This window comes from Opisthocomus hoazin, chromosome 27 (genome assembly GCF_030867145.1).
Source record: "Opisthocomus hoazin isolate bOpiHoa1 chromosome 27, bOpiHoa1.hap1, whole genome shotgun sequence".
In the NCBI taxonomy this organism is placed as follows: Eukaryota; Metazoa; Chordata; class Aves; order Opisthocomiformes; family Opisthocomidae; genus Opisthocomus; species Opisthocomus hoazin.
In genome coordinates this window covers 1,119,008-1,133,233 of record NC_134440.1, presented here as the reverse complement: position 1 = coordinate 1,133,233, position 14,226 = coordinate 1,119,008, and the positions used below count along the sequence as shown (strand labels likewise).

Here is a 14,226-nt window from a genome sequence, read left to right as displayed (position 1 = left end):
TTTTTTCTTTTCGCTTGGGGAAGCGGCGATCTCAGGGGATTCGGGGTTTTTCCAGCATTTATTCCCCCCCCCCCCCCAGCCTTTTTCTCCTCTCTCCAGAGCTGGAAATGCCCCTTGGTGCCTCCGCGGACCCCATCCCTTGGGGGGGCTCGGGGGGGCTCCGTCCGGCTCCTGCTGCTGTTCGGATCCAGCCCAGCTCCCCGCAAGGAGAAATCCCGGGGGGGTTTCTCGTGCCCGGGGTGGGCGTTAGATTTTCTCAGTGATTTTTTGCATTTGTACAGTCACTGTTTTGGGTTGGTTGGGGTTTTTTTTTTTAATTATTTTTATTCCCTCCCCCTTCCTCTTCCCTCCCCCTCTTGTGGTTTTTTTTTTAAAGCATATTACCTTCCACTTTATTTTTCTTTTTGCATATCGATTTAAAAAAAAAAAAAAAAAAAAGCCTAAATCAGTTTCTCTGGGGTTTGGAAAGAAAAAAGGAACGGACACAGCTGCAGCCGCATGTACCCAGCGCGCAGATCTGAACTCAGGTAAAAAGCGAGAAAGAAAAAAAACACAAAAGACAAAAAAAAGAAAAAGAATAAAAACCACATTCTACCTCTGAGAGCGGCGGCCTCGGGCGCACCCGAGCCCCCGGTGAAATATTTCAGTTTTGCAAACATTCAGGTATTGAAACTTTTGATTATTAAAAAAAAAAGATAAAATAAAATAAAAACACTGAAAGTTTACATTTTATAATAACATTATTATACAGATTGTATTTAAACTTCAGAATATTTAAGACAATTGTAACCCTGTAAAGTTGATGAAATATTAAAAAAAAACAAACAAAAACCAAAGTTGTGTTGTCTGCGGTTTCTGTCCCTGGGGGGTCTTGGGGGGGCTGTAGGGCTGTGGGGTGCCTGTACGGCCGTGGGGTCCCCACAGGGGTCCCTGGAGGGCTACGGGGTCCCCATGGGGTTGTGGGGTGTCCAGGTGTCCCCACAGAGGGGCTACAGGGTGCTGTGGGGTCCCTATGGGGTCCCCACGGGGTGCCCATAGGGCTGTGTGGTGTCTGTGGGGTCCCTGGAGGGCTACGGGGTCCCCACGGTGTGCCCACAGAGCTGTGGGGTGTCCAGGGTTCCCTACAGAGGGGCTGCAGGGTGCCATGGGGTCCCTATGGGGTCCCCACGGGGTGCCCACAGGGTTGCGGGGTGTCCAGGGGTCCCTATAGAGGGGCTATAGGGTGCCATGGGGTCCCTATGGGGTCCCCATGGGGTGCCCACGGGGTGCCTACACAATGCTCATGGACAGCCCACGGAGCCATGGGGTGTCCAGGGGTCCCCACAGAGGGGCTATAGGGTGCCATGGGGTCCCTATGGGGTCCCCGTGGGGTGCCCACAGGGCTACGGGGTGCCCACAGAGATACGGGGTGTCCATGGGGTGCCTGCACGATGCTCATGGGCAGCCCACGGAGCCGTGGGGTGTCCAGGGGTCCCCACAGAGGGGCTATAGGGTGCCGTGGGGTCCCTATGGGGTCCCCACGGGTGCCCATAGGGCTGTGGGGTGTCTGTGGGATCCCTGGAGGGCTACAGGGTCCCCACGGGGTTGTGGGGTGTCCAGCGGTCCCTACAGAGGGGCTGCAGGGTGCCATGGGGTTCCTATGGGGTCCCCACGGGGTGCCCACAGGGTTTTGGGGTGTCCAGGGGTCCCTATAGAGGGGCTATAGGGTGCCATGGGGTCCCTATGGGGTCCCCATGGGGCTACGGGGTGCCCACAGAGATATGGGGTGTCCATGGGGTGCCTACACGATGCTCATGGGCAGCCCACGGAGCCGTGGGGTGTCCAGGGGTCCCCACAGAGGGGCTGCAGGATGCTGTGGGGTCCCTATGGGGTCCCCACGGGTGCCCATAGGGCTGTGGGGTGTCTGTGGGCTCCCTGGAGGGCTACGGGGTCCCCACGGGGTTGTGGGGTGTCCAGCGGTCCCTACAGAGGGGCTGCAGGGTGCCATGGGGTTCCTATGGGGTCCCCACGGGGTGCCCACGGGGCCGTGGGGTGTCCAGGGGTCCCCACAGAGGGGCTGCAGGATGCCATGGGGTCCCTATGGGGTCCCCACGGGTGCTCCCACAGACGCGCGGTGCCCACGGAGCTCATGGACCCACGCGGCGCACTAGGTCCCCCATCCCGCGCCAGGCCGGGGCGGGCCCTGCTGAGCTTCCTGCCGCGTGGGCGGCCCCCGCCCCGCGCAGCCGCGCGGCCCTGGCGGCGCCGCTCTCGGTTGGCCGGGCCGGGGGAGGGCGGCGCTCTAGGCGGCGGCCGCGCTCTCTCTGGCCCTGGCGGACCGCGAAGATGGCGGCGCCCATGGAGGTGGCGCTGGTCTCGGACGCCGCCGGGCCGCTCTGCAACTGCTCGGTGTGGGAGCTGCACTCGGGCTCGGCCCTGCCCGGCTACCGCGGCGGCAACAGCGGCCCGCGGGGGCTGGCGCTGCTGGGCGGCGAGCACCTGCTGGGGGCCCAGCTCGGCAAGAGCTACATCAACGTCTGGGAGCTGCAGAGGAAGGTACCGGCGCGGCGGCGGGCCCGGGAGGCCTCGGCTCGGGGAGCGGCCCCGGGCCCCGCGGAGGGACCCTCCGGCCCCGGGGGGGTGCGGCAGGGACCCCCATCCCCCGTAGAGGGCCCCCGTCTCTGCGGGGGGGGGCTCTCTCCCCGTAAGCCCCCCCCCCCCCCCCGTGGCCGGACCCCCCAGACCCCTCCCTCCGTAACGACGCCGGGCAGATGCCGACCCCCCCCCCTCCGCTGAGACCCCCCGGGGATGCCCCGGAGACCCCATCCCGGGGGGGCCCGGCCTGCGCCCCCCCCCCCCCCCCCCCCGGGGCCGCGGGTCCCGTGGGGTCCGGCTCCCTTCCCGGGGATCCCAGCCGGCCGCAGGGGAACGGCCGCGAAGGGGGCTTCTGCGGGAGCATCGGCTGCCGGCCGCCCCGCTGGCCCCCGCCGCTGGCTCCCGGGGCTGCAGCCGGCCCCGCCGAGGCAGAGCTGGGGGCTGTGGGCACCCCACGGCAGGGCCCCCCCCCGCCTGACGCCTCTCGACGCCTCCATCCCTCTGCGCTGTCCAGAAAATGGCAGCCGAGCTGTCGCCGGACAGACCTCACCCCCCCCCCCGCCCCGGCACAGCCGTGCCCCCCGCTCTCCCACAGCGGCCTCCCGCCGGTGCCGACGCCGGGGCAGGGCGGCAGCAGCGCAGCCGGGGTCTCGCCGCTCCCCGTTGTTCCCCTCGGCGTGGCCGCAGAGAGCGGCAGCAGCCCCGGGGGTCCCGCACACCCAGCCCCGTCTCTGCCGCAGCTCGGGGTCTGCTTCGTCCCCTTCCCCGGGCTGCGCGGAGCTGCTCGCAGACCGGCTGCTCGTTCTCCCAGGCTGCCAGCTCGCATCCTGCATTTTTTCTTTTTTATATCAGCTTTGTTTTGCTGTCATCTCGTGAGCCTGGGTTTTGCTGAGTCCCCCAGGTTCCCCGGTGTGGAGTGTGGCTGCACCCAGACCCCTCGCTGCCGCTCCTGCCGCGCGTGGCTGGAGGGGAATTCACCTTTTCCCTGCGGGGCGAACACAGAGCAACTGCAACAAAACCAGGAAAATGCAGGGCGATTCCGTGCGATTTGCACACATGGACTGTGTTACTCCATCATCTTCCTCTTCAGCACGGAGTCTCCGAACCGCGGCCGTGCTGGTGTGGGTTGGGGGCAGGGCTCAGTCGCAGGCAGCCGCAGCGCGTCGGACGCTGCCTGAGCTGCGTCGTCTCCCAGGGGCCGGTCTCGACTGAACCAGGGTCTTGCTCCTCTCCCCCCACCATACTCCAGCCCCCGCTGAAGGGTCACTCTGTTCCTTCTGCCCCCAGGACCAGCTCCAGCAGAAGATCATCTGCCCTGGGCCAGTGACCTGCCTGACGGCTTCTCCCAACGGGCTCTACATCTTGGCCGGGGTTGCTGAGAGCATCTACCTGTGGGAGGTGAGGGGGCCGCCGGCGGGCGCGGGGCTGGGGATGCGGAGGATCACGCCCTGTACGGTTAGCGAGTGCCCATGGCCCGTCTAAAATCCGCATCACCTGGGCTGCACAGCGGGGCGAAGGCTGTGCTGGGTCCCGCACGCCGCAGCTGTCCCGGGGCGGTCTGGGCTCCGCGTCGCCCCGGGGGGCTGGGGCCGGCTGCTCGGCAGCCGCCGTGGGCGTGCAGACCATGGGGCAGCTCGTCAAGGCAGAGCGGGAAGAAACTGTGGTGGGAGGTGCTGGGTGAGGCTTGGGTCTGTTCTGTCCTGCTCTTCCCCAGCTGCCGCAGATGCCTCCGGCTGGGCGTTGCTCCCTCGAAGCAGAAACACAGGACGTAGTTTTCCTTTAGCACTTCTTCCACGTTTTGGCCTAATATTTGTGTGTGACTTGTGATCTGGATGTCTGCAGAGACTGCTGTGCTCTGGTCATCATCCCTCTATGTTTAATCAGTGGTGTGTTTGCGTGGGGATTGCGCTGCGTTCTAAGCACTTCACCACGCAACTACAAGAGCAAGCTTGTTCTGAGCCCCGGGATCAGGCACCGAGATGTCTTACCTGGAGAGCTCTCGGTGCTGGGGGAGGGTTCTGAGCCTTCTTGTGTGGGCGGCTCTATCTCAATCCATCAGATTTTTCGTTTAAAAATGTGCTGGTGGCAGTGCTGGGAAAGAGCCCTCACAGGGGAGTGGGCTGGGACTGCAGCAGCCGGAGTTACTCGCTCGTGGAGCTCTGAGCTGGTCTCTGCTCACTTCGTCTGCAGGATGGGGCCCCTTCTGCCTGCCTTGCCTTGCAGACGCTCCCGAGCCTCTGCTGGGGTGGGTGGCGGCACTGTCCCCCGGCAGCGGGAACAGGGGCCGGGAGGGGCTGCGGGAAATGGGCCCGGGAGCCCTAGTTTTGTGCTTTCTCTGTGAAACCGCTCGTTCTCCGCTGAATTGCAGTTTGGGTTTATTTTTAGGCAGGATTCAGACAGTGAGAGGGAGTCGATTCTTTTCTTTCTTGCGGGGCTCCCTCGCTGCCTCCCTGGTTCCCTCCCCAGCTGCGGTGTTGCCTGTTAGCAGGAAAAGCTCCGGGTTTAGGGGACTCCCTGTCCACCCTGGTGCCTCTGTTGGCCCAGGACCACGCAGCCGTGCAGCAACCCCCGGGGTGGCACGCAGCCTCCTGCAGCCCTCGTAACGCCCGCAGCCGCCTCGTTAGGTGTGGTGGGAGGCTGGAAGAAGCCGTCAGATCAATATTAACAGTGAGCGGGCGTCGTGGTTTAACCCCAGCTGGCAGCCAAGCCCCAGGCAGCCGCTCGCTCGCTCCCCCCCTTCCCCCTGCCGTGGGTGGGGAGGGGAGTGGGAGACAGTGAAAACTCAGGGGTTAAGGTAAAGGCAGGTTAGCAGGAGAGCAAAGGAAGAGGTAACGGTAATAATAACGTGCATTCGAACCAAGGGGTGCACAAATGCAATTGCTCACCACTCAGTGACCGACACCCAGCCCGTCCCCGCGCGGCGATCGCCGTCCCCCAGCTCATGCACTGAGCGTGACATCAGACGGTATGGAAAACCCCTTCGGCAGCTCCGGTCAGCTGTCCCGGCCGCGTCCCCTCCCAGCCTCTCGTGCACCTGGCAGGCCAGGCCAGTGCGAGGAGCTGGAAGGTCCTTGACTGCCTAGCAACAGCTAAAAACATCCGTGTGTTATCAACATTATTTTCATCCCAAATCCGAAACACAGCACTGCGCCAGCTACCAGAAAGAAAATTGACTCTATCCCAGCCAAAGCCACGACAGTGGGAAAGCTTTACTGCATGCTTGTGTCTTGACCTGAGAAAAGGCACTGGCATCACTAGGTTCCAGAGTTAACGTTGCAGGACCTCTTCAGACTGTATTCTGCTGTATTTCCCTTCAGCCTTAAGTGTCTGTGGTTGTACTGGCTGCACCTTGGCTGTGTCAGTTGCTGTCGGTGAGGTGCCAAAGGGCTCACGCGGTCGGCACGACCTTCCCTTTCCACCTCGTGTCCCGCACGGCTGCACGGCGTGGGGCCTGGCCGCTCTGCTCGCGCCTGGCACCGCAACGCCCGGCTGGGCACGGAGCTGCAGGCGTAGCCGTGCCGCAGCCATCGAGGGCAGGGCGCTGCCGTGCTCCAGGCAGCTCCGTGCTCCGTTCTTAACGCTCCGCTGCCCTTTCCCCGGCTCTAGGTCTCCAACGGGAACCTCCTGGCCATCCTGAACCGGCACTACCAGGACCTCACGTGCCTCTGCTTCACTGACGACAGCAGCCACTTCCTCTCGGGGGCGAAGGACTGTCTGGCCCTGGTGTGGAACCTTTACAGGTATCGGTGGCGCGTGGGGAGGTCTCGACCCGTTCCTACAGCGGACGGGGGGCATCTGGGTGGGGAATATTGGAACAAGAGACGAGCCACCGCTTCCTGGCAGCGGAGTCGGCTCTGCCTCGGCCGTGTGCCGGAGCTGTTGGTGCAGCTTGCTGGCGGTGAGAGTCCGCGTCCTCCCGAGGCGGCTGCCCGCTGCTGGCGTCCTCGTGCCCGAGAGGTTTTTCCTAGTGTCTCATCTGAGTTGCCAGAGCTGCGGCATGTGGCTCTGACTTCTGCTCCCTGCTTGACACAGGGTGGACTGTGTCTTTTCACTGCTGGTGGCAGCTGAGGTCTCTGTCCCCTCTGCGATGGGGAGCTCGGTAGTGGCCTTCATCCTTGGTATGGCGTGTGCTGTGGCCGCAGGTGGCTTCTGTGTCCTGCTTGGTCCTTCCAGCCAGGAGAGCCCGCAGGCAGCAGAGCCTTGGCCAGCTCTCCCCGCAGCCGCCTTGCTCTGGCATCCCCAGCATTTGCCCTGCCGTGCCAGCCCGTTTCTCTGTTCTCCTGTGCAGCGTGCTGCAGGCGGAGCCCTCCCAGATCCCCGACCCTCGCCACGTGTGGTCCCGACACAGCCTCCCCATCACGGACTTGTGCTGCGGCTTCGGAGGGCCCTTGGCACGAGCTGCCACGGCCTCTCTTGACCAGACAGCGAAGGTAAGGCTCGGCTCAGTCCCACCAGACGAGCCCCAGGGGTGCTCAAGCCCCACAGGGTTAAAGCAGAGTTTCTGCTGGGCTGCGGCAGGCGGTCCTGAGGGTTGCAGTAGCTGAATTTCTTGGCTGTCTCTGTGATGACTCAGAGCTGCCAGACCTAATGGGCTTTGGCTCTCCAAACACCAGCAGTTTCTCTGCACCTGCCCTGGGGCTGGGCCTCCGCGTGCTTTGCAGTCCCTCTGCTCCTGGGGAATGTTGGGGTCAGCTCCGCCGATTCCCCTTGGTCTGGAAGGGCCAGGAGCGGAGCAGGCTGGAGCCCGGAGCCCGCCGCCTGCCCCTGCCCTGCAGGGAGGGGTCTGCCCTGGGGGCAGGGCGGGCACGGGATGGGGTTAAGGGCCGTTTCGGAGCTGCCTGGGAAACTTCTTGTCTCATGCTCACGCAGAGCCTGTCCTGGGCTCTGCCGTGGTTACGCCCTGGCCTCGGTTTCCCCACCCGCAGGAAGGAGGGGATGCCCGTACGTGCTGCCAGCTTGCCGCTGGGCAGGTGCTGGTGAGCAGCAGCACCTTCTTCCGCTCCTGTCGTTAACGTTTAAGCCCCTCATTCTGCTGTACCCTGTCACTCCAGCTCTGGGAAATCTCCTCTGGGGAGCTCCTGGTTTCCGTCCTCTTCGATGTGGGGATCATGGCTGTGACTCTTGACCTCTCCGAGTACCACATGTTCTGCGGTGGCATGGACGGATCCATCTTCCAGGTTGACCTCTGTGCCTGGGTGAGTGCGTGAGGCCGCAGGTCTGCTGGGTGCTGCTCGTGGCGTGGCACCGCGAGCCGCTGTCACCTCCACGCCTGTGTGGCTGGCGTGACCTGCCAGGGCGCGGGAGGGCCTGGGTTCCCTGGGTCTCCTCTGCCCCCTCCAGACACGGTGATGAACCTGCTGGCTTCAGTCTTCCTGGATTTAAACCTCTCTCTCCCTTCCTCCCTTGCTTTCTGCAGCCGGTCCAGAGAGACCAGACCTTCCAGACAGAGCGGGAGAACGGGAAGGTCTTCAAAGGGCACAGGTGAGGGACCAGACAGACTGCCAGACACTCCTGTGCCCCTGCCTGCCCACCACACCAGTTTCTGGCAGTCCGCAGGTCATCCTGAGTGTGAACATCCTCTTCCTCATTCCAGGAACCAGGTGACGTGTCTGTCGGTCTCCACGGATGGCAGCCTGCTGCTTTCCGGTTCACACGACGAAACAGTCCGGCTGTGGGACATCCAGAGCAAGCAGTGCCTGAAGACGATGAATCACAAAGGTAGGCATGCCCTCATCTCCGGGCTCCTTTCCTCCTCAACTGCCAGAGGCTGCTGCTGTCTCACTTCTGCTGCTCTGACGCTGCCCTGGGCACTTCAGGCATTTCTCTGCTGCTTGCTTCACGCCTCCAGGAAGGGTAGAGGCGTTGGAGAGACGCCTCGGCTCTCTGGAGTGGTGTTTTGACCTTGCCCGTGTCGGTCAACAACCCCTCTGTGCACTGTCAGGGAGTGAGTCACAGATTTCACCCCGTTGCTGAGGACGTCCGGGATCTTCCCCCTTGTTTTCCAAAGGGAGCGGTTGCCCCACACGCACCCTAATGCCCGGGGAGGATGTGTCTGGAGAGGAGGCTGTCTCCGTGACCCCAGCAGCGAGCACCCGTGAGCTCATGGGGCCTGAAGTGAATCCGATAGAAGCAGCCGTCTGGGATCGCAGCCTGATGGCCCCGATAAAGCCGGCAAACAAACCCTCGCAGGCTCAGGTCGGCGGTCGGGTGCCTCGGAGCAGTGGGCGATGTCGCCCTCCTGTTGTCTTTGAGCTGTTGCTGACTGTGGATTTCTGATGTGACTGTGGTGGTCTCCAGCCTCGTAACACCGCTCTCGCTGGTGGGGTGGGCAGCGCTGCTCTCCAGGCACTGCCCAGACCCTCGCGGAAGGTGACGGTGGCGAGAGCCAGACCCCCTTCCTCTGTGGTGCTGCCTCTGGACAGAGGTGGGCAAGCGGCTGCCTGCAGCCCCTTCCCTGCTTCCCTTTTGCTGCCAGGGTCTGTGTCTAACGGGGACCTACCACAGCGCCCATCCAGCCTTGCTCCACCGGCATTAAAAGGGTGAAAGCACAGAAAATCTGAGCTGTGTGAGTCATCAGAGGGTGGGGGGGCAAGCTTTCCTTGCAAGCCAGGCACTAAAACCCTCCTTGAGGCTGCAGCAGAGCGCAGATGGACCCAAGCTTTTCCCGTGAGGGGCAGGACCAGGCTGACCGTGCCGCTGGGTGCCGGGGCCGTGAGGTGAGGGTGCTTTCTGCAGCCGCCGCTGGCTTGCTGCTTCCTGCAGGCAGGGGCTTGGGCTTCCTGGGAGCCCTGGCACCAGCACCACCCTGCTGCTGCGTGCTTCATGGGCGCGCGGGAGCGGGTGGGAGCCGTGCGTGGCTCAGGAGCACGAGGCGGAGGGTCCCAGCGCAGCGCAGGCGCCCCGCAGCCTCCCTCACCGGCAGCTCTCCGGTCCCCGCGTCCGAGCGGGGCAGCGAGCTCCCTGCAGCGCTGCTTTCCAGCGCGCTGCCGGCCGCCCTTGGCCTTGCTCCCCGCCTCTCCAAGCAGTGACCTGAGCCTCGCAGCGAGGTCTGTTCCCTGCTTGTCGCTCCAGCGCCTTCCCTGAGCCTTTCCCTTCCCAAGGCGGGGATGACGTGGGCTTTTCTGCGGCAGCTGACGTGACGGCAACCTCCGGCCGGGAGAGCGAGGTCCCTCCGCTCGCAGGGCTGAGCGCGTAGCTGGGGGCAAGGCAAACCCGCTGCCCTCCCCACGTGATGGATAGATCGCGGGGGTTGGGGCGTGGCTGTGCAGGCAGGATGGATGCGGGGGGCTTTTCCGGCAAGGTCTGCTTGTCCTTGGTGGGGCGGGCAGAGCGTGGGCAGGCCGATGGACTTTGAGAGGCTGGGCTGCTGCTGTCGGGTAATGAGCTGTGACGGTGCCGGGCAAGGCAGAGCTGCTCCTGGTCACCCAGCGTGGCTCTGAGGGGAAGCGGGGCACGGCCGGGATGGGGCTGTGAGCCAGCTCTGCCCCAGAATCCCTCCGGGCCTCGATTCCCGTCCTGCCACGCGAGCTCCGTCCTTTTCTCTGCAAAGGCTGCGTGGCACAGACCGACCCCGGGGGCTCCTTCCTGCAGGGAGCCGCGGGGATGCTCCAGCCGATCTGTTCTGCCAGCGTTGGGAGCCAGATTATTTATTCTCCCCCCATTGAGTCCAGTCCCCCTGCCCACGCTGGCAGCGTGTCACCCACCGCCCGCTGCCCGAGCCGTCCGTGGCGAGGTGGGCTGGGAGGGGACTGGCACCTGCAGCTGGGGTCTGTGCCTGGGTGTGACCAGAGCAGGGGGTCTGGGCTGGTTGGTGAGATTTCCTCCTCTCTGCCTTTCTCTGTTCCTTCCAAATTGCTCCTGGAACTGCCGGGGAGCCAGCAGCGATCATCTCGCTAATGGAGGCTTTCGCTGGGGAGGGAGTGAACCCGGCGGTTTGTTACAGCAGAGCAGCGTCGGGGCCGGCTGGCAGAGCCGCTGCCGCAGCCGGCGCTCGGCGGAGCCTGGGCTGTGCCAGCGGGGTCCGGCCGTGGGTCCCGGGAGGGCCGGGCGTCGGGGCAGGCTCTGCTCTGGCTGGAGGGGGAGTCGATGGCGAGGGAGCCCTCGTCCACAGCAGAGGGGCTTTTGTCCGTCTCCTCTGGAGAGGCTGAAAGCCTTTGGGGGGCTCCGAGCCCCTCCGGCCCCCCAGGCCCCCTCCCTCATACCGCACCTTTCCCCGCTGCCTCGGGGACGCAGGGCGGGCGCTGCGGCAGCCTCCCCCCCCCCGAGGAGCCTCTGCCGCCTTGCACCTCTCCCTTTGCGCTGTCGCCTTCGGCCGGGGGAGGTGGGTGGGCAGGGGGGTGTTAGGGTGGCTGCAGGCAGCGTGGGGGGCTCCGGGGGGCTGGGGGGTCGCTGTGTCTGACAGGGAGGGGTTTGGGGCACAGGGGTAGTGGTGGGAGGACGCCAGCGAGCATGAGCTCAAAAGAGGGGAGCGGAGGGGGCTGCTGACGGGAAGCAGCAGCCTGTGTGGGTAAATGCAGTAATTAAAGTGCTCATTAGCTCGGCCAAGCGAGGTCACCGCAGCAGGCGGCTGCGAGAGCGGCGGCCGCTGAAGGCTGGCTGGCTCTGCGGAGGGCGGCCGGGCCCCCTGCTCCCCCTGCCCAGGACGGGAGCGGGGTCTGCGTCTGCCCGGGGCCGGGGAGGAAGGCAGGAGTCCGGGCAGCTGCCCGCACCGCGCGCTGGGCTCTGTGTGCCCGAGGGGGGGTCTGACCCGTCCCCTCCTCCCGTCCCAGGTCCGGTGACGAACGCCTTCATAGTGCTGGCCCCAGCCAACATGTTCAACCTGGACGGGAAACCCAGCGTGCCTCTCCCCAAATTCAGCAAACACCTCCACGGCACCGAGAGCAACGACGAGCAGGGCAGCGAGGGCGTGACGCTGCGCCTCGGGCTCCACCAGCAGGTACTGGGGACGAGGGGCTGCTGGGGACGGGGAGATGGACGGAGCTCGGGTGGGGGGGTCTGTGCCGGGGGGTCCAAAACTTCTCCAGCGGCGCTGGCTGGCACGTGCTGATCCGCTGCGGGTGGGCAGCAGCTCCGCAGCCTGCGCTGGGCTCCCCCGTGCTGCTGAGCTGCCTCGAGTGCTGGTTTTAAAGCGGTGGAACTGCCCGGTTCGCTGACGTGAGGCGGGAGCCGCGCAGGCAGGACGCAGGCAGGGCACAGGCAGGGCACAGGCAGGGCACAGGCAGGCTCTTCCCTTGCTCTCGGCCGCGTCTGGGCTGCTCTCGGCGAGGGAGAGGAGCCCCCAGACCGAGGTCTCCAGGTGGAGGAGGGTCCTGGCTGGGGCACAGCGTGTCCCTCTGAAGTCACCCAGCGCGGCCGTCCCCAGGCTGGGCCGTATCCTGCACCGTCGGTGATCACAGGCTCGCCGCGTGCCGGGCCTGTCCGTCCGTCTGGCTGTCCCAGAGCTGCTCCCCTCCGTCAGCGTCTGTCCCCGGGCGAGTGACGGCCCTGCCGCGGCTGATGGACGAGCTCCGTGCCGGGGGGGTGGCAGCCGGTCCAGTTTGCCCGCTGCTCGGCAGAGGGGACGGCACGGCTGCTGCCCCGGGAGTGTCGGGCTCCTCTCCTCGCAGCGCGGTACTGGGGGGAGCAGCCAGCGGGCACAGCGAGCCCGGCGCTTCCCCCTGCCCTGGCAACGGGCGCTGCCCGTGCTGGGAGAGGAGCTCGGCGGGCCCTGGCGCGAGGCACATTGGGGGGGGCTGGTTTGGGCCCCCCGTCCCTGCCCAGCCCGGGGCACAGCCCCGCGGTTCTGGAGCCGGGCGCTGCGGGTGCCGCGGGGCTGGCCGTACCCCGCCGGAGTCGCTGCTCGGGGGCGGCTGTGGCCCGGGGGGGGCTGGTTTGCTGCTCCGGCGGGGAGCCCTGCCCGGGGGGGCTCGGGGCTTGCGTGTCGACGTCCCGCGTCTGGCCCCGCAGGACTCTGCGGAGAGCTACCTGGAGAAGGCGGAGAGGATGTACGCGCAGATGTACTCGACGCGGGAAAAGGTGAGAGCTGCGCCGGGGCGGGGGAGCCGCGTCCTTCTGGGGTGGACCCCCTGGGGGGCCCCGCTGCGGCTGAAGGGGTGCTCAGGGCACTGCGGGGGGGCGAGCTCTGGCCAGAGGAGGGAGAGGATGAGGGGGTTTGGGATCTGCTGCGTTGGGGGAGCACCGGCTGCCGCTCGCCAGGGGTGCGACCCGGGTGCCTGAAGCTTTTCTGTCGCCCTTCTCTGTCGCAGAACCTGGTGGGAGACCAGGAGCACCTGACGATCCAGGTGAGCGAGCTGGAGGAGGAGGTGAGCACCCTCCGGAAAATCAACAAGAACCTCTTTGACTTCTCGGCTCGCATCATCACCAAACCAGCCAAATGAGGAGGCACCCCCTGCCCTCCCAGCCCTCGGCCTCTCCCTGCCCGGCTCCCGGGGAAGAACCAGCCCGCGCGCGGGCGCCGGCACACGCAGACGAGCGAGCACGCCGGGCTCACGTCCTCGCCCGCGCCCGCCACGCGGCACAGGCCGGGGCCTTCGCCTGCTCGGTCTGGCGTCCGCTCGGTGGCCCGGGACTGAGACGAGCGCGGGGGCTGCGGGGCTGCTGCGTGCGGGACACCCCGGGCACCGTTCTCACCCCGGATCGCTGCTGGGTGCCGCGGGGCAGACGCGGAGCGGCCGGCTGCGGAGGAGCGTCGCCAGCACCCGGGGGGGGCTCGGGACACAGCTCCTGCCCTTGCCCCGTCCCTCCCCCTGGCCCTTTTTTCTCTCTTTGCGTTCCCTGACCCTGCAGTGCAGACAGAAAAGGGTTTTTCTCTTCATACCGGTTTGAGGTTGGATTTTGGAGACCCCTTTCCGCCCACCCCGCCCTGGGAGACGCTGCTCGGTATCGCCGGACCCCTCACAGCCGGGACCCCGCTGTGGGCTTGTTCTGCTGTGGGGACAGGGGGGCTGCTCCGGGGGGGGCCCAGGGGCGGTGTGGGTGCTGCCCAGGGATGGGGGGGTCCCTGGGGTGCCCAGCCTGGAGGTGGATCCCGCACCACCCCACCCATCCCCCTGCTCCGGCGGGCAGGGGGCTGGGGTGTCCCTGGGGGCAGAGCGGGGGGGGTGGCTTCGGGGTGCGGGGCTGACTCCTCCGGGGAGGGGCGGGGGGGCCAGCAAGGTGCTATTTCCAACCTCCTCGGTGACAGTTTATATGTATTGGGATCCAGCTCCTTTGTTTTCACGGTGTTCTGGGATTCGGCCTTTTGTATCGTCACGAGCATGGCAGCGGGGGTTGTGGGTTTTGTTTAGGTTTATTTTTTACATAAAAGATTTGTTTTTATAGTGAAAGATGCCTGAGGTTTCTCCGTGCCCCCCATCCCGGCGGCGCTGGCAGCGGGGACGCGACGCCGTGGCCCAGGGAGCTGCGCTGCTCCCGTCTGCGCCCCGCGGGGCTGGGGGTCCCCCGGGTGCGGGGGGCCGCGGCCCACCCCCCCACACCGGCCTGGGCGCGCAGCTGGCGGGGGCACAGCGTGGGGGCTCCTGCCAGCTCCCCGAGGTGAAGCCTTCAGCTTCGCACTCCCCCCGCTCTCCCCCCTTCCCCCCGACGCCCGCCGTCAAGCGGCTGCAGCGGGGGCTGCGGGGGGAGCGGGTGCCCAAGCCCAGACCCCAGCCCACC

The 14,226-nt window shown here is 65.8% G+C and overlaps 1 protein-coding gene across 1 annotated transcript; it reads left to right on the top strand.

Annotated features, from left to right (window-relative positions):
* The first annotated feature begins 2,281 nt into the window (after positions 1-2,281).
* Positions 2,282-13,494, top strand: WDR18 (WD repeat domain 18). Its single transcript, XM_075444234.1, has 10 exons — positions 2,282-2,535; positions 3,862-3,972; positions 6,181-6,314; positions 6,863-7,004; positions 7,626-7,769; positions 7,991-8,055; positions 8,168-8,292; positions 11,343-11,509; positions 12,520-12,588; positions 12,819-13,494. The coding sequence occupies exons 1-10, from the start codon at positions 2,326-2,328 to the stop codon at positions 12,948-12,950; spliced, it is 1,299 nt and encodes a 432-aa protein (XP_075300349.1). The 5' UTR covers positions 2,282-2,325; the 3' UTR covers positions 12,951-13,494.
* The last annotated feature ends 732 nt before the right edge of the window (positions 13,495-14,226 follow it).